This window comes from Myripristis murdjan, chromosome 11 (genome assembly GCF_902150065.1).
Source record: "Myripristis murdjan chromosome 11, fMyrMur1.1, whole genome shotgun sequence".
NCBI lineage: Eukaryota > Metazoa > Chordata > Actinopteri > Holocentriformes > Holocentridae > Myripristis > Myripristis murdjan.
Genome location: NC_043990.1, coordinates 9,144,808 through 9,167,292, shown reverse-complemented (window position 1 = coordinate 9,167,292; position 22,485 = coordinate 9,144,808). Strand labels below are relative to the sequence as shown.

Below are 22,485 nucleotides of genomic sequence, written 5' to 3'. Positions count from 1 at the left end.
TCACCATTCACTTCCACAGCAAGGCAAAGCAGCGTCCAAAATAACACGTTTAGCACATCAGTGAACACGAACAAAGCGGATTACGACATTAGAGCAAAGTGTAAACCCCGGTACCCATTTTTTTCGCGCAGCAACATTTATTTGTGAAAGTACTATTTTCTCCATTCACGGAGCGGAACGTTACTGGATCTGTGAAGGTCGTGAGGAGGAGGGGTTATTTTTGTTGTATTTCCTGGCTACCTGCTGTCACAGCCGCGGATAGTGCTGCAAAATGGTCAAGTGTATGGTTCCAGATTGTAGGAATTATTCAAATCCGATCAGGAAGAAAGTTTTCCATCGTTTGCCGGTTTCCAATCCGGTTTTGTGCAAGCGATGGTTGATCGCCATCAGCAACCCGGCCGTCGACCCGGACTCGCCGCTGGACCCCAGGCAAGCCCGGAGCATGTTCGTCTGCAGCGACCACTTCCTCCCCACGGATTACATCCTTCTGCCCAGGAGACCGCTGCTGAAGAGCACGGCTGTCCCGTCCGTGTTCCCCCACAGACTGCACGCCCTGCCCGGACCCGTCCCCGAGGTAAGGCGGCCGGCCAGACTGCGGTACCAGCCTCTGCGTCAGGCGGCAGCAGCCCGCTCGTTTTACACTGCGCCCGTGTGCTAGGTATTACGGTAAGAGGAGCTGGCTTCAAAATAAAAGCTTCGCTCTAATGAGCATTCAGAAAAAGCTTGTTTACACCCGCGACAGAAAAAAAACGCTCTGGCTTGTTTGCATTTCATTAATAATCATTTTACAAGCATATTATATACATACACTCATGCAGCTCAATGCAACAGCTCTGCCATAAATTCTACCTTTAAAGGTCCCATGACATGAAAAATGCAATTTTCGTTGTTTTGGCGTGATAGGGAAGGTGTTGGAGCCACATAAATACTGTCCCATGCATTACACCTGTGGTAAATGGAGAAGTGCACACAGCCCGTTTTTTGAAACTGTCCCTGTAAAACGAGCAGATTGGCTTCCATTAATTGATGACGTCATGAGGACGGTGACTCCGCCCACAGCACCTGCGTGCCCAGGCAACAAGCTGCCAAGCTAGTACCCCTCTGCTCCCAGGGCAACAAGCTCACAACATATTTACAACATATTTAACAAGCATAACTTACGGAGGGTATGCGTAGCAAATGCGAACCTTGTGGGACATCTGCATCCGCTGCAGAGACTTGCCGTGCACCTCCGAAAAATTGTGACTAGGCGGACCCCAAGCAGCCCCTATAGAGTGGTGAAGTCCCGCCCCTTCCGGTGGGCCCCCATGGGACCTTTCGGAGCGAAAAAAATGAATGGTGTTCAATGGACAGAAAATAAGTGTTTTCTGGTCCCCCCGTCGTTATGCCATGGATTACACAAATGCTGTTTATAGGCTTAAATAACAAATTTTCATGTTTTCATTCAGTTTATTGCGCCATTGTTCAGTTAAATGCTGTTGAGAAAACACAATTAGAAAGACTACATGCTGTGTCGCGTATGTGACGTCACGTCATCGCCATTTCCCTCCATCCAGATTCAAGTCAAGATGCCGGTGTGTTTTGTTCCCGATTGTCCGCGTCTCCGAAGGCCGACGGAGCGCCGGGCCGGGCGGGAGGGCGAGCGGACCCTGCCGTCGGGCGGAAAAACTCAGAACCTCAAAAACTCAGCGCGGAGCAGAGAAATGGCCATGTCTGTTGTAGGCTTCCAGTGCGGGTGGTGACGTATGTCATTCGCACCGAGAGCAGTGAAGAGTTGTAGTTCACAAAGCGGGCTCACACAAAACCTAGCATTATTAATATTCTTCACGCTAAATTGTAGTCTTCTTTGCGTGAAAAATTATCTTTAAATATCACAAACAACATATGTGAAATCCATGGCACAATTCAAACGGGACCAGAAAATAATTTTTATCTACCCATTGGATCGCATTCATAATTTTTTGCTTTTGAGGACCCATGTACCGGAAGTGGGTGGGCGGGACTTCACCACTCTATGCAGATGCTACACAGACAACAAGAGCTATGATTAGTCCGCCGAACTACATCATTTCTGGCATTTCTTCCCTCCGGTGTCACTTCCTGTTGTAGTGCCAGCAGCGCCATTTTTAAAAGAACTGCTGTTGTGATCGGATCTCGACTCATCTGTTGATTTGGAATTGAAAGTTTGGATCATGCTGGATCAACTCAAAGAACGCCTGGCAGAGGAGGTACGCAAGTACCCGCACCTCTACGATTCGTCCTCTCGGCATTATAAAGACATCAAGATGTCAAACAACTCCTGGAGAGAAATAGCCGAAAACACAGCAGAGTCCGGAAGATTGCGCCAAGAGATGGAAGAACCTCCGGGACACATACGCCCGTCTTCGGGGAACGATGGTGTCGGCCGGCGGAGAGAAAGTCCCCGTACTGGTGTTTTTTCTGTCCTGGCTGGCACCGCATAGAAAACATAGGGAAACGTCGTCAAATTATGACGCCAAGGTAAATCAGTGCATTGTGTCATGTCTTCTTGCTAACAAACAATTGAAGGTAGCTGGTTTTGAATGTGTAATGTAGAGACGATAAATGCAGCATCTCTGTATGTGGTTTTCATGTTGCTGGTAGTGCTCATATCATTATAAATACTTCTGATAGCAATTCTCTAATGTGAGAACAAGCCCAACAATTTCAAGCATGGACAAAGATCTATTATCTGTTCTCTCTTTTCTACAGCCCTCATCAGCAGACCCATACTCCCAACCATCTCCAACCTCCCACCAGCCATCGACTTCACCGGTGCCGCCACTCACCTCACCAGTGCCGTCGTCTGTTCCCACACTCCAAGAAACATTGCAATCCACCTCACCAGTGTCACTGTCGTCTATTCCCGCACCCCAAGAATCACAGTCATCTCAGCCATCCTCCTCATGTGGTCCAGCACACTCCTTCACTTCGTCTGACACATCAGCCTCTTGGCCAGAGACTCCCCAGCTCCTGTTCTCCAGCCCTCAAGGTGCGTCTGCCTCCCCAGCCTTTGTGCCACCGCGGTCTCCTCAGTCCCGGCCGGGAAAGAAGAGAAAGAACAGAGACCAGGACGACTGGTTCATTGAGCGGATGAAGCAGCTGGAGGGCCGACTGCTGGAAGTCCAGAAAGCCATGGACAACAATGACGAATACTCACGGTTTGGGCAGACAGTGGCTGATATGTTGAGGAGGGTGCCCGAGGACAACAGGGGTGACGCCATGTTCGCCGTATACAGGGTTAGCATATGCGGAAGAACCCACAGAACTGAGCACGGCCCTTCCTTGGCAGTGCACATATACATATGTGTACATAGCATGTAAATAGCTTTGTTTTATTGCCTTTGTAAATAGGTTTTCAAGTAGTACGTGTTTATATGATGTGTATATGAAATTTCTTGTGTGTTTTTGTATTGACTTGCCCTTATAGTCCAGTACTTTGCATTTATAATAAAGCAAGCATGTTTTGTAAAAACCATGACTCTTTATTTAGCATAGGCTTGTCGGTGGAATGGGGGCCGGTTTCAGGGGTCCCGCAGGGTTTTAGTCCAAATTTGCTCGTTTGTTGGGCTCATTTCAGCGCTGAATGTTTTATCAACCCGACACAATACAATGTCGACTTCGTCTGTGGATCGGGATCGGAGTCGGGCTCAAACACGTACGGTTGTATAACATCACGCTCGGCAGTAGCCATGACAATCATACATAAGATGATAATTCCTGTTTACCAGCGAGCACCACTGAGCCCCGTTGAGCAACGTAGGCTTCAGTTACTTGCTTGTCATTGGCCCGACCATATGCCCCTCAGAAAACAGTCAGCCAATCAGTGGAGAGGGGCTGATTCTTTGTTCTGATTGGCTAAACGAACCGTGCTGCCAGAGCTCCGGGAGAAAGGCAAGAGAGAAGAGCTGTGAAGCTATATTCATCAGACCAGGGGTACTCAAAACCACAAATACATCCTGCTAGGGATATCAACAGTTAAAATAAAACCCTGGAAAAGTGTACAGCATGGGGCCTTTAACAAAGTTTATGATGTTTAATAAGAGGATCTATAAATCTAACTCTGTGTTTATTACTGAGGTTGTACTTTGCAGAGGTCTTGTACTGAACTACATTATACTGAGAGGTGTTTCTGATTTTTTGTCCTCCCGTATTTATATACAATGAGGGGGGACAGAATAGTGGAAACACCTCTCACTAAAATGCAGTCCACCACTAACTATGAGCTCAATGCCAAACATAGAAGTGAATGAACACCTCTGTTACTGTGACAAAAAGAAAACCTGAGCATTACAGGCAGCAGGAAAGGAAACTTTATGGCAGAACAGTTGGATTTGATTGACTTTTTTTTTTTTTTTATCAGTTGGGGTAAATTTGACCCTAGCAATTTAAGCCTCCAGAAAATGATTAGAGTGTGTCCAGGACATTTAAAACATATGTTAATTTTCTGTTTACCCACTTGTTCCCATTATATTAGGAAAAGCCATGAAATATGAAGCAAAAACGCTGTTCATCACGAGACACTGAACACTGAATGGGGTCAAAGAGGGTTAAAGTGTGTGCACAGCCATGGTGTTACACACTCTGGTTACAGTAGGTGGTGGGATGCACATGTACGAGTTGGCTTACGAGCCAAAGAAGAAGACAGACTACGGAAAGTGTCAGTGGACATTTCCTGACCACCAATCACCCCGTACTTGCTGGCGCGCTCATTTCTGCACACATCTTTTTTTTTTTTTTTTTTTTTTTACTGCTGGAGCTCCGCGGTAACTTTAGCTCTAACATACTGGCGCAGCACCCGGAAAAACAAAGGTTACAGTGTGTTGTTAGCTGCGTGCATGTTGTGTGTGCATGTTAGCACAGCAGCGGACACCTACCTGTAAAAAAGAAAAAACAAAACCAAAACGAAAAGAGGCAGCGTGCAGAAATGTGCTACATGTGAGCGTGTTAGCTTAGCGACGGGAGCTAACGCGAGTTGCTGTCTTGTTTACTCCTGTTGAACAAGTCGCGTAAGTCACGTCAGTCCACTGGAGTCAACAAATCATGGCCGAATCTAAGGAGACGACCCAGTCAGAGGTAAACCAACCCCCTTATTTATTTATCATTTTTAAAATTAGCTTGTTTGCTGCTACTTTCTCCACATTGACCCGCTTACAGCTGTGCAGCCTTCACCGTGTTTACATCGCTTGTTTTGGATGGGACTCCAGTCAAAATGTGAGCAGATACAGGACGACGCCCTGGGTTATGTGGTGTAGTTGTCAGAGACCACATGTTTGCTTAATTGTGATATCAAACACGGCTCCTAAAAGTCACTGCCCAGCCTGGCTTTCAGCTGGCGGCTGTGCTCTTGTTAATAAATAGGTGGACCCCCTGCGGCCCGCCCCGGTTTGATTTTGTGTGAACTTCCGGTTGCTGGATTACACAGTCCTGCCCGGCTTGGATAATCCCAACCCAGATACACACTTGTCTTGGAGTCTTCTGTTCCATGCATCCTTACAAGCATGTGAAAGTGCTTTCTCTCTCTCTCACACACACACACACACTCTCACACTTAAGCCTCAGCCGACATTTCTGTTTTTTGAGTATTTGAGCACATGTTGTGATCTCCCTTGGAGGCTGTTTGACATTTTGAGGGGACAAGTTCAGCGTTCACTAGTTGGCTGTCCACTGTGGTGCCAAACGCGGGTGTGCTGGTGCGTGCCAAGGCCAGCTGCGTTTCCATTGGCCGGTTTTCCACTGCTGTGCCGATCCTCGAGCCAGACGGTGCCAATGGCCTGTGACCTGAAACCACGAGAACAAAAACCAGTTGTGTTGCCTCTCTGGTGCCGATAGTCCTGCAGGCTTGCCCTGTAACCCGTCCGTCACATGCCGCCTCGGTGTAAGTGTCACACATCTTGTGCACGCGAGTGTGAAGTAGGAAGCGAGTGGTGGAAGTCTGCACACTTGGCACCAACTGCCTGCTGCAGAACGGAGCCTGAGGAGTTTGTGTGTTTGCTGATGCTGCTGTCCGCCTGGAGAGTGACAGAGGCCTGACAGATACACTGACAAAGTATGTTTGCTGCCGGCTGCCGAGTGCAGGACAGTGTGAAACCTGGAGGATTCTTGTAAGGCTGTGATAACACACCTTAAGCCCAAAGTAATTCAAGCATCCGACCGGGCAAAGCTGGCTGAGATGGCAGATTTTTTAAAGTTAAATATGGAATTCCCCAAAGCAATTGAGTGCAGTAGATGGTCTGCACATCCCTTTACTGAAACCTCCACAGCACCAGTCTAATTTCTGCAACAGAAAAGGCTGGCACTCCATCATTTCACAAGCTGTGGGGATGTTCAGGGACTTAAATGCTGGACAGCCTGGGAGGGAGCACGATGCCAGTGTGCCAGGGAAATCAGGCCTCCGGGCTTGGGCCAGCACCAGTAATTCTTTCTCTGGCAGAATGAGAAACATCTGTGGAGCTGATGTCGGCTGCTTCATCCTTGGTGGCTCTGCTCAGCCGCTGGTTGTTGAAGCCCTGTCCTGACACCGGTCGACTCACAGCTGGTCAGGAGCTGTACAGTTTAGGGTTGAAAGAGAGGTGGCAATGTCTCAGTCAAAGAAATAACTGCAGTGTAAATGCTGTTGTGGACATGAGACAAGAACCTGTGCGACCTGCCACCTGCAGTAAGTGTAGTTATGAGGTCTGATGTAAAGAGTGCCTTGCAACAGCCTGTATGCTCATGAACACTAGCCGAGTCAAATAAAGTATGTCATTGTGAAAAGATGGTGTTTCTAAAGTCAATCTGCAAACACATACATGTACACGTGTATATATGTATTTGTCATAGGACAGGGGGAGGGACATGGGAGATACCTACTATACTTGAGGGCACTTGTAGGCCTGATTCACCACAAACTACCAAGTTGAGGCATTATATCTACATAGTACATGTGTTGAAGTGCTACCTACACAATGGTTGTACTTGCAGATGAGGACTTTTCCCTGTGCCTATTTACATATAACAAGTGCCCATCACTGCAGACAACACACAGAAGAGTGTAGACCTGTTTGCATAAAGTGCCCATCACTCCAATCTATAGAGTGTACACCTATTTACAAAAAGCTGGGCTGAGTTTGTGAGTGGGAGTTGCTCTGTCTCATACAGCGTTGCCACAGCTGATCAGTTTGTGAACGGAGGATTTTATTCTCCCAACAAAAAGGTACAAAACAAAACCGGTGCAGCTAACACTATTTACAAGTATGGACATGAAGTGCAAACTTACTTAGTACACCTGTCTGCCAGCCTAATTCCAGGGTAAAAGGGAAGAAGTCAGTTCTCTAAATATAGATGCAAAGTTTGCCATCTCCCTCTCTCTCTTCTCCATCTCTCTTCTCATCCTCTTACACCGCAGCTCCCGCTCTTCTTCCATGCCCTTCTGCCACATCTCCTGCATGGCCTGCGTTTGGCTCGACTTTAGAAAGCCAGCTATAATATTTCACAACCTGGTTCCTCTGGCAACTGTGCTCTCCTGAAATAGCTGGACCCCAGGACTGAACTACCGATTGCTGGACTACACCCTACCTTAGATAATCCCAGCCCAAATAAACAATGCATCTGTGGAGAAAATTGATTGAGATCTTAAAGGGTTATTTCAGGGTTTTTTTAAAGTAGAGTTATCCATAGTCTACCTATGGATAACCTACCTTTGCCTTTGACAGAATATTTGTTGATTTCAAATTGTTATCAAATGTCAAAGAAAAAATAAACCAATAAGACAAAATACAGGGAACATCGGAAATGGTAGTGGTAATGGTGGTGATTTTTCTTTTCCCCTTTATGTACAAATCAAAATGACTTGAAGCCGAAATCATGATCGAGAAACTGTAATGCAAACCAAACCGTGGGTTTGTGGAATAGTTGCGTCCTTGGTATCTTGGTTGATAAACAACAGGTTGAAGTTATAAACAACTCCTGGTCATCAGTGTTTTGTCAGATTATGCTAATTGCTGCTTGTCCTTCACAGATACATGAAGGCACAGATGGAGAGCCTGCAGAAGTCCTCAGGGAGACGTGGGCGCCGGTGGACTTGGGTGATGCAGAGCTTGATCTCGGACATTCACCGGAACCGTCTGAACACGGAGAGGACGACGACTTCAACGCTGGTGTTTCATTTATAATGCCTGTGAGTGTAAAAGAAACTGAACAGGAACAAATGGAGAGGAAAACTCCCAGGGCAGCAGGCAAATCTGGGGATGGAAGAGAGGAACAAGAAAGGGAAACAGAGGCAGAAGTAATCAGCTCTCCTATATCACCGCTGGATTCATCCCCCTCAGAGGACTCTTCCTCTGCGATGGACTGCGTTAGCACAGTTTTATCCCTAAATGGAAGGAAGCCTGGCAGGACAAGTTTGTGTGAAAAAGAGGATACCGGGATTAACGATAAAGAAGGTGACGAGGGAACGTCGGAGAGGGACATAGTGGAAGACCAAAGGGAAGAAAACAGCTTAGATGCAATGAAAAGTGCCGTCAGTGAGGAAACAAATGTGGACATGACTTCTTACAGCAATGTGGAGCCTACAGACAGTAGTATTACTGACAGGAAGATGGATGTAGACTCCAATGAGGACACTAAAACAAATGAGGAAAGCGAGGGAGATGGCAATTCAGGCAACTCAGTGGAAATGCCTGAGACAACAGGTGCAGCAAAGCAGCAGAAAACATTAGGAAGTGACGCTGAGAAAGACAGCTCTGCTAACGTGAAGCCCCTCAGCTGTAAATTCATAGATACCATCGCCAGCGACCTCGACGAGATCATGGACATTGGGACGGTGGACCAGTTTGAGCAAGAAGCCCAGATGAAAGAAGAGGAACAGAAGAATATCTTTGATGCAGACAGCAGCAATTCCTCTGCCCCCTTCTCAAATACAGGTAAAATTAACACCAGTTTGTTTTGGTGAAAGCCATTCACAGAGATATTAACAAATAATGAGTTTCACACTCATACTCACACATGGTCCAGTGGGGAAAAATAACATGCAATTAAAATGCTGCTGCGAACAAGGCTTTGGGTAATTTTACAGACACAGTTGATACTTGGATACACTGCTGTGATCAAGAAATAAATCAGGTGTATTGTATCCATATTTATACATGGAAATCGGGAATTAATTAAAGTTTTGTAGGTCTAATTTGTTTGCGCCTCTGAACAAAATTCACACCTAACACAGAACACGTGTAAACCCTCTGTTAACACCACAGTTCGCCTGTTACCTTTCACTTTTAGTAATGAAGCTGGTCGCTAAATGAGGTGAGTTTTCAGAGTCATTTGGTACATCGCTCATTCACATCAGTGTTGCCAGGTGTACGATAATTGTTGTACAGTTGTCCCTCGCTATAAGGCGGTTCACCTTTCGCGGCCTCGCAGTTTCGCGGATTTTTTTAGTGCAATTTTGCATGTTTTTTTTTCTTTTTCTTTTTCTTTTTTTTTTTTTTTACAGTGCATTGTGTTCTGCGTCCTGATTGGCTAAGGGACTGTAGACCATTGTCAATCAATCTCCTCCGTGCCGGGAGGTTTTGATCTTTGGTTTCATTCTATAATACTGGACTTATTTTTCTACGAAGGTTTGAACTTTGAGAGTTTAAACAAGAGAGAAAAGTGAGAAAATGTTAATGCCTGTCTGAGAAAAGTATATAAAGTGTGTAGTGAGGGGTTTTACAGCCTTAAAACATCTATAATAATTGTAAAAAGTAAAGCTGACTACTTCACAGATTTCGCCTATTGCGGGTTATTTTTAGAACGTAACTCCCACGATTAACGAGGGACCACTGTAATTGTACGATAATTTGGCCCTCTGTACGATGTACTGATACGATGTAATAATCCCCAAAAAGGCCAAATGTACAGTAATTTGACCATTTCAAATTATTGCCTGCCACGACTGTCTGCTGGAGAGTTTTTTGTCTTTTTTTTTTTTTTTAAACCCTGAAGGCATCTATCCCCATGTGACGTGTTTCCAGCCAATCGTGTATGACGTCTATGCGTTTGTCTCAGCACAATGAGCATGATTGGCTGAACGGTCAGCTTCGCCCGCCTCATGAGACACTCACAGTCAGGTCAGGAAGTCGAGCGAGCGCGATTCAAAACATTTGCCGTTAATCTGTTCCGTACTGACGCCACTGAGGGCCCACTCACATTGGCAAGTTTGGGCCCGTATCGTGCTAAAGCCAAAATCCCCCCCTCCCCAGTCCCCGGCTGGCCTGCACTCACATTACCTAAAGCCCAAATGCGCCCAAGCACGATTGCCCCCGGTGTGCACGTCATCACGTTGAAATACAGGCATGGCCCGACGTCATTATAAATCAAAGTAGTTCAAATACATTCATCATGTCTTCCTTTTAACTAAAAACGCTTTTTGTCCTTTTAATCAGACATGGGATGTTTATTTACCTTGACAGTTTCGGAGGTAACTTCCTCCTTCTTCAGAAAGGTCCAACTGACAGCCGGAGCAGCACCTGTCAGATCCGGCAGACCGGGTGACCGGGTGGCCGCACACCGCGCGGTGCCGCGGCCAGTGCCGGCCGGTGCCGACGCTGCGCCGGCCAGCACCAGGTCTGCCGGATCTCCGCACACAGACTGCTGGACTTTCATTATAAACCGACTTTTGTTTATACGCGGTTGCAGCAGCACAACAGACAATGACACAGACAACATGGTTGATTATTGATTGTGCAACGCGGCCATTCGCCGGTAATCAAGCTGCGCACATTAAACAATTTTGCAGAGGCAGGAGGAAAGTTGCATGATTTACGTCCGCGCACTGCGTGCGTGACCGTGCATGTGCTCGTGTATGCGCCCGTACCGCGCTGAAGCACACCCCTTCCAACCGTGCCAGAGCGGGGGAAGTGAACTGTATTCAAGCACGATACGGAGCGATCACACTGGTCAAAGACCAGATTTTAGGGGCAAACGTGCTTGGGCGCGGATCAAACTTGCCAGTGTGAGTGGCCTCTGAGTGCCTGCAGGACGCCATTAAACATAGAGTGACTGTATTTGACAATAGCGTATCATTGGGCTTGGTATTTTGGTTATCATGTGTACGATAATTTCCCTCAAAATACGATAATTTTGAGCCTCTGATACGATAATCCTACATTTCCCACCTGGCAACACTGATTCACATGTGTGCCGGTGGAATGAGGCAGAGCACGTCCACCGAAAAGTGCTGAAAAACTAGAAAATCTTGCACATGCATCAGTGAGCGATGTTGACTCTGAAAGTGATAACGGTGCAGTTTTTTTTTCTCAAAATAAGCTTTCTAAGAGATTTTTTAGGGTTGTTTCTGCTTTATTAGACAGTCACAGTGGAGAGAGACAGGCAGATTGGGCGACATGCAGCAAAGAGTCCAACCCAGGCCGCTGCAGCTGAGCCTCGGTTTTACGTGGTACGCGCTCTCCATGATGAGCCGCTGGGATGTCTCGCAAAATAAGCTTTTTTAAACAAATTTTTGGGAATGAAAGCCATTGCCACACCACCTTTACTTTGAGTAACTAAAATACATTAAAGTCTCACCAAAGTAGCCAAAGAGAAGTTTGACAATACATGGTGCCTAAAAGTTTGTGAACCTGCATAAATAAAGTGAGATCAGATTCCCTAAAACTAGATAGATCCAATCAATCCAATCCACTTTATTTATATAGCACATTTCAAAAACATTAAAGTTTATCAAAGTGCTGCACAATGATTTACAATAAAAGACACAATGGTTAAGAAAATGAGGATTAAAATGAAGATACAGATAATAGAAGAAATAGATTTAAAAAGAAGATGAGAGTCATACAACAGATTAAAAAAATACAAACATTTGAATAAAAAACAAACACAAACAAGAACAGAAATCATACAAGAACAGAGGTCACACAACTCTCACGCTGAGTTAAAAGCCAATGAATAAAAGATAGAGGGAGTTAAACACACAGAAACATTAAATTTACTCATGAAGGGCACTCTCCCTACCCACAAGCCTCTCTGCTGCCCCAGGAGCTTTTACTTCATGATCTGATATTAATGATTGTACTGTATATTTCCCTGACACTCATGGTGACAGATGACAGGAGGTCCCCCGAGGAGACCGACACCGACGAGAAGCCCAGCGTGTTGCCACCGCCCGAGGACGACGACCAGTCAGAGGACAAGAAAGTGCCTGTGGATTTGCTGCGTCACAGCTCGTCTCCATCTTCTGAGGCTACAGCCAGTCGAGGTGAGAGGGAAGGAGTTTGCAGTTTGTAGAGTCTCCTCTGGGTGTGTCAGCTGCGATGTGTGATAAATCCTAAAGCTCACTCACTCAATCATTTTCACTGTTTCACCAGGCAGCCCATGTTTTAGAGCAGCATAGGATTTCAAGTTGTCAGCCACAGCCACTGATGTCAGAGCCTGAGCAACAGTATGAACTGTATTTTGAGATTAAAAGTCTTGTAAAACAACATCAAAGTCTCTTTATTTTCTTACCTGTAGCTTTTAAAATGTGAAAACTGAACTGGATTCGCTGCTTTCTGCCTCACAAATCCAATGGACCCTTTATTACCACTTCAGTTTACAATAATTTCTCATTTCTACTTTTTCGACCCAGCATCTTTGCGGTCTGTTATTTTAATGTTACTGAATGTGTTTGTGTACTTTTCCGACACTTTGGTGAGGCAGCCTGCCTGGCTTTTAAGAACGCTGTGGGAAATCCTGTGTTCGCGTTGCGAACACAGGATTAGTATCACCTTTTAATTGAAGATCTTTTTTTGTGTCTATCCATTTTCACAGTAAACCTAACACATTTTAAATATGATCCTATAGGAAGGAATATTTCATCAGCAGCAGCCATGATGAATGGGATGAAAGTTGTCAAGGTATCGCTACCAAAACTGGATCATGTAAGTATCCCACTTCCTGTTTTTTTTTTTTTTTTATGTGCAAATTAACATTTGCTTTGTGTTAACACCTCTAACAACCGCAGTGGTGTGATCCTGCAGATTTCAGCTTGTGCTTTTCTTGCTTTAGTTTTTAATTGGATGGGTGGAGAAGAGACGTTTCACTGCTCATTTTCACAAAAACTGAAGTCGTCAAACTCCACATCAGTGAGCGGCACACCAAGCAGACTTGTCTTTTCTGTCCTAGGAGAAGCTGCAGCTTCCGACCCTGACGTCGTCTTCCAGTGCCAAAGTCAAGTCATCACCCTCTCCTCCGCTGGTGAAGGTGAAGGATGAGCCCTTGGACGAGGAGTACGACCGGGCTCTCATTTCCTCCGCGTCCACAGCGAGTATTAAAGATGAACCGAATACTCCAAAGGTAGGGCACACCTTCTTTTAACAGGGAAGTTGAAAGTTAAACTGCTTCGTGGCTGAGTCATGGAATGAGGAAACTGACTGAGCTTTTGTTTTTCTTCGATGCAGAGGACATTAAAAACAAGCTCTGGTTTGTGGTGGATAAAAAAAATAAACAAAAACAGTCATCCAACTCAAAATTGCAAGTTGGAAATTTGGGTTTTATTTCAGATCAAGTGATGTGAGAGCAGAAACGTTGAATCTCAAATCACCTTTTTGGTTTTCATGGTCCACACTGAATTAATATAAGATATAGGAGTAAATAAATAATAAGATATAAGAGTAAAATGCTGTGTATCTTCCTCTTGTGGGTGTCTGTTTTCACTGAGTTCACACTGAATGCAATGTTTTTGCAAGTTGGACCTGGAATTGCTGCAGTTTTTTTTTTTTTTTTTTAATAACTTTGTTTATTGGGTTTTCTCAGAGCATAAATGAATGAAAATATACATATATATATATATACACTTTCATAAAAGAACTGAAAAGTTGACAAGTAAGTAATAACTTAACACCCAAAAAACAAAACCATAAACAAACAAACACAAAAAACAACAACAACAACATCAGTCGGCCACCAAACAAGCATATTTGAGAGACATTGACAGTCAATACAAAAGTATACAACCCACGTTACAACCAGCATGAGAATGGTACTCCTCCAGACCATCGGATATTTCAGTCAGGATCAAGTGGGAAGTTTATATTTTTAACAAATTGGAAGAATGGACTCCATATTTTGCTAAATTTGTCGGGGATCCCTGAAATGAAAGCCTGAGCTTTTCCAGTTTGAGAAAATAAAGAATATCTCTAATACACCGGGCATGAGTAGGAGATTCTGCTGCTCCAACCACCACGGACAAGGTATTAAAAATCTCTGACCAAAAATGATAAAGGGATGGGTGCATTCTGAGTTTAAACAAACACAGGATTGCACTTTATTTGGACTGTCCATTGTTAATCTTCCACTTTGTATCAGTCGAGTTTCACCATCGTACCTTTTTTTTTTTTTCATTGGCAGGACGACTTGCAGATCGGCTCGGTTTTCTCTGTGACGGGACACTCCGGGTCCTCCACCGAACTGCAGAGCTTGCCCACCCTCAGCTCCTCGGCCCTGCACATGGTCTGCTCGCACTGCAAGAAGAACCTGATGAAGGGGCAGACGGCGTACCAGAGGAAGGGCTCGCCTGCCCTCTTCTGCTCCACCGCCTGCCTCTCTGCAACGCTGACCGTCATCAAACCAGTCACCAAGATCTGCCATTACTGTCTGAAGTGAGTGTAACGGGGGCAACAAAGTTTTTTTTTCCTGCTTTTCCACACTTTCTATTAGGGCTAGAACGGTCAGCTTACCTCCCGATTCGATACTATCACGATACCTGGGTGCCAGTCCAGTATGTATTGAGATTCTTAAGTATTGCAATCACATTATTGTCAATATCCCTTGGAAAACCAGACAGCCTCTGAATGCCCTCGGTCTCTTGTTTGTGGCTGTAAAGTTTCCTGAGGCTGTGATTATCCTGAAGGTCACAATAATTCATTTTATACAATGATATTAAGTTTTTAATGGAGTCTAACATCATCACACATGAATCAAATGTGGCTCACTGAATCCACAAGAGTCTCAGCTTTCCAGTCAAAGCCGATTGATGCAACTTCAAGGCTGTTTAGGGCCCAAACTGCATGGGATCAGCATAAGGTGGGCATCTCTAGAGAACCCATTTTCATTCAGATATCTGGAGGTCAGAGGTCAAGGTTCCTTATGTCATCTAGTTTTATATGATGACAACTTTACTCTAAATTGATTCAGGAAATAGAAAATCCATTTAAAGAATCATAAAAAAAATAATTATTAAAAAAAGATTATTTTTTTCCCAGCCCTCCTATTTATATATTATCTCTCCTCCCTTTCTATGGGCAATTGTAAAGAAATGAGTGGGAAAGATCAGCTACATACAGATTTACAATCAGTCTGAGGGAATTGTTCATATGAGGTCATTGTTTCAGTCAGTCCCACCAGCTGACGCAGGGATGATGTTGACATTCAGGCTGATAGTCAGAGTTAATGCCCCTCGTTTAGAGCCAGATGAAGTTTTCCTGATGATGGGTCTCGACCTCTCATCCCTCCTCATTCTCTCAGAACCATAATGCGGCCCCAGGACGTCATCCTGGCTCCAGTGGACGTGAAAGGCACCATGAAGGATTTCTGCAGCCAAACCTGCCTGTCCGCCTTCAACTTCAAGAGAAACGTCTCCACCAAAATACCTCTGCAGGCGATCGTGTCCCAGTCTCTCTGCAGCATGTGCAGCAGATACTGCATTGTAAGGCAAAAGCGAACTGAATTTAAGAACATCTGATATTTGTCTTGATTTCCTGTTCCTCTTTTTATCAACAGTAATAATTGTCACAACATATATCAGATTTAAAAAAGACAATTAAACACATTTTCTGCATGTCAGAAAGGGGAACAAACAGTGAAACAAGATGATATAAAACTGCTTACTCTTGCACATGGCACATGACTGAAAACTCATGAAGAACCTGAAGAACTGAACTCTTATGTTAGTTATAATCACATATTTGAAATAACACCAGCATGCCAGATTATCCTAAATGGTAATAGGTGTGAATGTATTTGTAAGGTACTATGTACAGAAAAAGCTAAAAGGAAAAAAGTCACTTATATCTAAAGATGGAGGTGAACTTTTTCAACTTGAAGCTGCTGTTATGTACATCTACATGAACTGGAATGATTTTACTCTGAGTTGACGTCCACACTCTGCTTTGCCTTTCCTCCTGCAGAGCAAACATGAGGTGATCTTGAACAGCACCGTCCACAAGATTTGCAGCGACGCCTGCTTTGTCCGCTTCCGCGCGGTCAACAACCTGTCGATGGCCAGCTGTGGAAACTGCGGCTCCTACTGCCACAACAAACCCATCATGCTGAAGCTGGAGGACAGCAGCAAAACCTTCTGCAATGCAGAATGCCTGGCCAAGTTCAAGGAGGTATGCAAATCTCAAATCGACACCAGCTAAAATTAAAAAAAAAAATCCTCTAACAGTCTGACAAAATCGCCAAAACGGCAGAAAGAAAATCAGAATCTCTATTATTAAAACCCCTAAATTCCCCCGCAAAAAATATGTTATAATGTTTCTAATCTTATTAAAGGTGAAGTTCACCTCAAATCAAAAATTCAGTTGTCAGCTTCTTACACCCATGTTAGTGGAAACGGCACTGAACTTTGTACAAAAACCAAACAGAGTGACTTTGACCCTCAGCCTCGTTCCAAACTATTGAAGTTTAAGCAAACCTCCTTTTTTCCTGCAGTTTTAAAAATGCATAAATGTTCATCAAATTTCTCAGGACAGCTCTTGATCTTTGAGTTTTGTTTTGTTTTGCTTGACCATCAAATGGAGTTTTGACTGACATTTAGAGAAAATTGAACAGCTAAATATTAATTTTGGGCTGAACTGGATTTTAAGGAATGGAAAAATAAAATAAAAAATACATTTTTGTGAATTGGGATATATTTGTGGTATCACGGTATATGTGTGAATTCTCCTCTCTGAACAAAAGTCCAAAAAAAAAAAAAAAATCTTTCATAGAAGAGTGAACCTGAAGTGTCCCTGAGCAAAACATTGAACCATTCTCTCCTTTCAGCCAAAATGCCTAAAATGTCAAAGGCTTTGGATTGGACTGATTTTCGTCATGTCTGTTTTGTTCTCTCTCCTGTTTTGTATCACTTGGCAGAAAGTCAAGACCCCCCAGCCTTGCACCATGTGCCGCAGTTCCCGGGTGATGTCGGAGATGGTGGAAAACAAAAACAGCGACGACGTGATGGACCTCTTCTGCTCCAGCAGCTGCGTGATGGCATACAAGGTCCAAACTGTCAGTACATCAGGTACTGGGCAGTCACTTGTTTCCAGACTTCCAGTTAATCAACCACTCTCTTGGTATTCAGTCCTCAGCCCTGAAGACCTCAGAGTGTTCAGGTTTTCATTCACCAGTTGACTTCACCTATAACCCTAACTTAACCGGAGATGAGGAATTATTCAGTGAAACGAGTTAGAGCCTTGATGGCAGATGATTGAAAACCACTGATTACTGGACCATAACAGAGTGTCTGTCTGATGGTGTCTCTGTGAATGTACACTCCTTGTCCACTTTATCACGTCCACCTGCACAGTGTAATGCAGTTCAGTGAAACAGCTCTGCCATAAATTCTACCTTTTTAACAAGTTTATTATGTTCAGTTTATGTGGAGAATGTGTAAATTTAATTTTGTGTTTATTACTGAGGTTGTAGTTTGCAGAGCTCTTGTACTGGACTACATTATATGGAGAGGTGTTTCTAATTTTTTGTCCTCCCCTATATATATAGATGAGGGGGGACAGAATAGTGGAAACACCTCTTAATAAAATGAAGTGCAGTACAACAGCAGCACTAACTATGAGCTCAGTGCCGAACATAGAAGTGAATGAGACCTCTATTACTGTGACAAAAAGAAAACCTGAGCATTACAGGCAGCAGGAAAATAAACTTTATAGCAGAACAGTTGGATTGGATTGGATTAGATTGTACAGGTGAACCTAATAAAGTGGCCACTGTGTGTATCAGTGGATGGATAAGATACTATTCTGTTTTCAAAAATTCATCATGTTTCTGTTTGAGTCATCGAGGGATTCGTGGCTCAGACCCGTGAAGTGAAACCCGCGTGCGCTCTTTCTTTTAGACACTATTAGATTTTTCGTTGCTTGAGGTGTTGACCTTTAACTGAGTCTCACTTCTCAATCCCACCTCGTCTGCTCAGGTGCCTCTCTGACGTGTGACAGCTGTGGGAAGACCACGGTGCCAGCCTACCACCTCGCCATGTCAGACACCTCCATCAGGAACTTTTGCACTCTTCCGTGTGTCATGGCTTTTCAGGTAATGCAGCCTGCAGACTCAGCTGTGTTTTTCTGTCGTCTCTGTTGGATGAACACACACAAACATGAGAAGGATCACATATTTAATAAGGAGCATCATACTGAATCATCGGCAGTGAGGTTCACCAAAACATAATATTGCAGGGCATTCAAGAGCAGGAAAAATAGTACTTTTTTTTGCTTGTTTGTTTGCTTTTTGAAATTCCACTCCATTCTCTTTGGCTTTAGCAGTCTAACTACAGAATTAGTTTGAAAAGCTTTCAGCAGGTCTGGCTGGTACTTAACTTGACCAGGAGGAAATAAACTGATACAACTACATGCTGACTGTCAGCATTGAGGCTTTCTGCTGAGTCAGCAAAGACAGTCCGTCAGTGCAGAGGCGCATGTTTGTCCTCTAATTAATCTCAAAGGTCTTTTCTGATTGTGGTCACAGACAGCCAAGAGCCTACGTGAAGACCAAAAGCTTAGGTATGAACGTGGGAATGAATCCCACCACATTCCACGCTTTGCACTTCACAAGGAAAACATAATACAAGGAGCAACTTCGTGGCAGCTCTTCACTGAGTGCTAAACAACAAAGTTTTCAAATTCAAGACCTCCTAGTCTTTAGTTTATAGTTGTAAAAAATGTGCTAGTGGCATTCCTCACATTGCTTCCTGTCTGTTTGACCTGAAAGATGCAAATCAGAGTATCGCCTTCACAGCGATGCAGGCCAGTATCCACGAAACTCATTGATAATCTTGGTATTTGGACAGACCCTTTTCTACATTATAATCGCGGAGTTGAGGAGGGAGGACAGATCAGCCCCAATTTGTCTGTCTGTCCATCTATCACATACAATATCTCAAACATCTGTGTTCCAGCACTCTCAGTATCACTGATTGGCCCATTTGGGAGCTACACTTATAGCACAAACAGGATCACATAGGAGAATTAGTTACTGACTTGGCTGGACTGATTAGTGAGGGTTGACAGGCATCATACTTTTGCTTGTTTTATCTTTCCAATCTTTATCTCCTCAGTACTAGATAGTGAACTTTTTTTTTTTTTTTCAGAGGTTTTCAGTCTTTACTCTTTGTTTTTGTTTTTCTCTCTGTGCCACAGGAGAAGTTCAAATCGAGCCAGAAACAGCTGAATGTTTTCACTAAGATGCCGGTACCGTCCACCCAGACCCAAACGCAGACCGCCACCCCGAACCTAACCCCGTCTGAAGTCCCCAAAGGCCTCGCGAAACTGCCATGCTTCCAGTGCTACCGGCTCATAAGCTCTAAACCTGAACTCATTCAGATCAAGGTAGATAGATAGATAGATACTTTATTCATCCCGAAGGAAATTCGCAGGTAATGCGCGTGCGTGTGTGCGTGCGTGCGTGCGTGCATGTGTGTGGTGTATTTAATTGCACTTACCTGAAAAAGGTTAAACAAAATAGGAAAGGGGATGGACAATCAGAAAATCAACATGGATAAGATGGTTGACTATTAAAAATAATACATGTTTTTTTTTTTTTTTTTTATCATTAATGCTAAACTAATGATTTCCCCATCAGTCAGATTTTCCATACAGCACTGCATAAGGAAATTGATGACTTTACCACATCAATTCTGCATCATCTTAGCTAGATGATTGCTAAATATTTATGTTTTACTAGGAGAGTCGGCAGCATGTAAAGCAGGTAGCAGTCGTGTAACAGTCAGATAAGCAGGTTTATAATTGGGGGTTCAACAGTTCAGATCCCTAATCACAAATATTGATTTACCTTTGAGCAGTATCTTTAATGCCGGTTGCTAAAGCCAACTTGATTTGTGTGTTTACAGGATGAGTTGGTTTTCGTGTGCAGCTTGGCCTGCTCTCAGGAGTATAAGAAGGTGAACAATGTGACCGGCCTGTGTGAATACTGTAAAATCGAAAGGGTCCCCAGAGACACCAAGAGGATCGACAACAAAGACTGCCACTTCTGCAGTGATGGTAAGGAGGGACACGGAGGATTAATAGAGGCTTTTGCAGACCACTTTGTGCAGCTCATTTCACTCGTTCACTTGATGAGTCAGTTGTTGTAAAGGATATTCTTCTGACTTCATGGCCCAGTTCGTTCATTTTGCCCCAAATTAACTTTATTGGTCCCTGAGGGGAAAGTGGGTCAACACAGCAGCAAATAAAAGGATGCAGATAAATACAGGGCGCTACGCTAACTTTTTCCCAAGGAGCACATGCGCTACTAAATGAAAAAATTAGGAGCACTCAAAGAAATTTAGGAGCACAGTGAAAAAATATTCAAGTAACAGAGTTTATTACAACAAAAAAAACAATTTCTTACAAACCTATTTATATCGTGTGCATCTGTGTGCGTGTGTACTGAAGGATTCACGTCTGCGCCTCCAACATGACACATTGCCCCATACCCACTAGATGCAAAGACCGCAGTTTCATATTAAAAGCTTTCTATTGGCGAAACAGCGGGAGGCTTTTATTGTGAAGCAACTAAAGGAAAATGCCCTTTTACATGCAAGTCAAAATAGTTCGTTTTAACAAACCAGATATTTGGTTGGTGTATCTGATGGTCAGTGTATCTGCAGCCACCGGTAACTAGCTGTACCGTAAACTTGAGGTAATGTTAACCTTCTACATTCTTCTGTTGTTTAATAATGACAGTTGTTTTGCATAAACATTAATGCTTATAACAAAAGATTACAGTGGGTTGTACAGTGTGTTTTTCCCCACACTCTGTGTTCGTATATTGTTTTTCCAGTTGCCACACATCTATTTTTAGGAGCAAATAGGAGTGAAATAGCATCATCGAGCATCATCTTAGCACTTAGTGTAATTGTACTGGTGACTGGTATCAGCATTTATTCTGTTGAGCGTGGATGAGATTCTCTCAAGTGGTAAAAGTTGAGAAACAGTGTGCACATTGGAATTGGTAAACGCAGTGGTACCCTGAGCCTGTGCCCTCCGCCTTCCCAGGCTGCAAGCTGCTGTATAAACACGACCTGGTGAAGAGCTGGGGGAAGCACTGCCGCTGCTGTGCCTACTGCTTCTCCACCTCCAAGAAGCTGGTGATGGGACAGTACGGAGGCACCACCGAGGAGTTCTGCTCCGACGACTGCAGGTCCAAGTACACCATGCTCTTCTGCCACGTAAGCAAGCCTGGATTCTGACGTCGGTTTGGGCTGGAAAATGCGGAGGAGAGTGCGCTTTGCCAGTTAACATTTAACGTCGTTCTCTCTCTCTCTCTCTCTCTCTCTCTCTCTCTCTCTCTCTCTCTCTCTCTCTCTCTCTCTCTCTCTCTCTCTCTCTCTCTCTCTCTCTCTCTCTCTCTCTCTCTCTCAGGTTGCCAAGTGTGACACCTGCGGTCGCAAGAAGAAGCTGATGCAGACGCTGCCCATGCTCGGGGAGGTCAAACACTTCTGTGACGTCACCTGTCTGCTACAGTTCTGCAGCAGCAAGACGTTTAGTCAGGGCCAGGTAGTCAACAAAGGTAGGTAATTTTAATTTATGCCTCACCTTTTTAATGATATATATTTGGGATCACCAGTATCCAGAGGTGGGACCAAGTCATTGTTTTGCAAGTCACAAGTAAGTCTCAAGTCTTTGCCCTCAAGTCCCAAGTCAAGTCCCAAGTCAAGACAGGCAAGTCCCGAGTCAAGTCCCAAGTCAAGACTGACAAGTCTCAAGTCAAGTCCCAAGTCCTACAGTTTGAGTTTCAAGTCCTTTCGAGTCCTTTTAACAACAGAGTAATAAACATATCATGTATGCTTTTAAAATCTGTATTTATTTATAAAAATGTGTTGTTTTTTTTGTTTTTTTTTGCTCCATTCTTATTTTGTTACTGTCTTCTAATTTAACAAAACACACTACCTGGGAAAACCTTTTTGATCCTGCAGTCATAAAATCAAATTGTAAAGCAGAATCACCGTCTGGTAATGTAATGTAAGTAATGTAAATTAAGTAATGTAAGTAATGTAAATTACTTATCAAACAGACCTAACAATTCAGCTACCAATGAATCAGCAGTAGTATGCATTTGATAACATAGATCAGGGGTGTCAAACTCGTGCCATGGAGGGCCAAGGGGCTGCAGGTTTTCATTCCAACCAACAACTCCACCAGGTGATTTCACTGATTAGTCCCGCCTCTCTGTTTCGAGGTAGGGTGATCAGTGAAATCACCTGGTGGAGTTGTTGGTTGGAATGAAAACCTGCAGCCT

The 22,485-nt window shown here is 44.0% G+C and overlaps 2 protein-coding genes across 3 annotated transcripts in view; both read left to right on the top strand.

Moving 5' to 3' along the window:
* Positions 1–198: 198 nt before the first annotated feature.
* zmym4.1 (zinc finger MYM-type containing 4, tandem duplicate 1) overlaps positions 199–22,485 on the top strand; it is a 33,652-nt gene continuing 11,365 nt past the window's right edge. Inside the window, exons 1-14 of one of the 2 annotated variants that reach the window (XM_030063301.1) lie at positions 199–574; positions 8,018–8,921; positions 12,098–12,250; positions 12,835–12,911; positions 13,156–13,326; positions 14,380–14,630; positions 15,496–15,676; positions 16,158–16,361; positions 17,107–17,257; positions 18,167–18,282; positions 19,386–19,574; positions 20,096–20,246; positions 21,243–21,415; positions 21,609–21,756. In XM_030063301.1, the coding sequence (XP_029919161.1) occupies positions 272–574; positions 8,018–8,921; positions 12,098–12,250; positions 12,835–12,911; positions 13,156–13,326; positions 14,380–14,630; positions 15,496–15,676; positions 16,158–16,361; positions 17,107–17,257; positions 18,167–18,282; positions 19,386–19,574; positions 20,096–20,246; positions 21,243–21,415; positions 21,609–21,756 (3,172 nt within the window). In that variant the 5' untranslated portion in view covers positions 199–271. Of the gene's footprint in view, positions 575–4,720; positions 5,095–8,017; positions 8,922–12,097; positions 12,251–12,834; positions 12,912–13,155; positions 13,327–14,379; positions 14,631–15,495; positions 15,677–16,157; positions 16,362–17,106; positions 17,258–18,166; positions 18,283–19,385; positions 19,575–20,095; positions 20,247–21,242; positions 21,416–21,608; positions 21,757–22,485 lie in introns of those variants that run through there. The other variant, XM_030063302.1, reaches the window with a different exon arrangement.
* On the top strand, positions 2,030–3,472 carry LOC115367516 (chromatin-remodeling ATPase INO80-like). Its single transcript, XM_030063312.1, has 2 exons — positions 2,030–2,499; positions 2,731–3,472. The coding sequence occupies exons 1-2, from the start codon at positions 2,395–2,397 to the stop codon at positions 3,340–3,342; spliced, it is 717 nt and encodes a 238-aa protein (XP_029919172.1). The 5' UTR covers positions 2,030–2,394; the 3' UTR covers positions 3,343–3,472.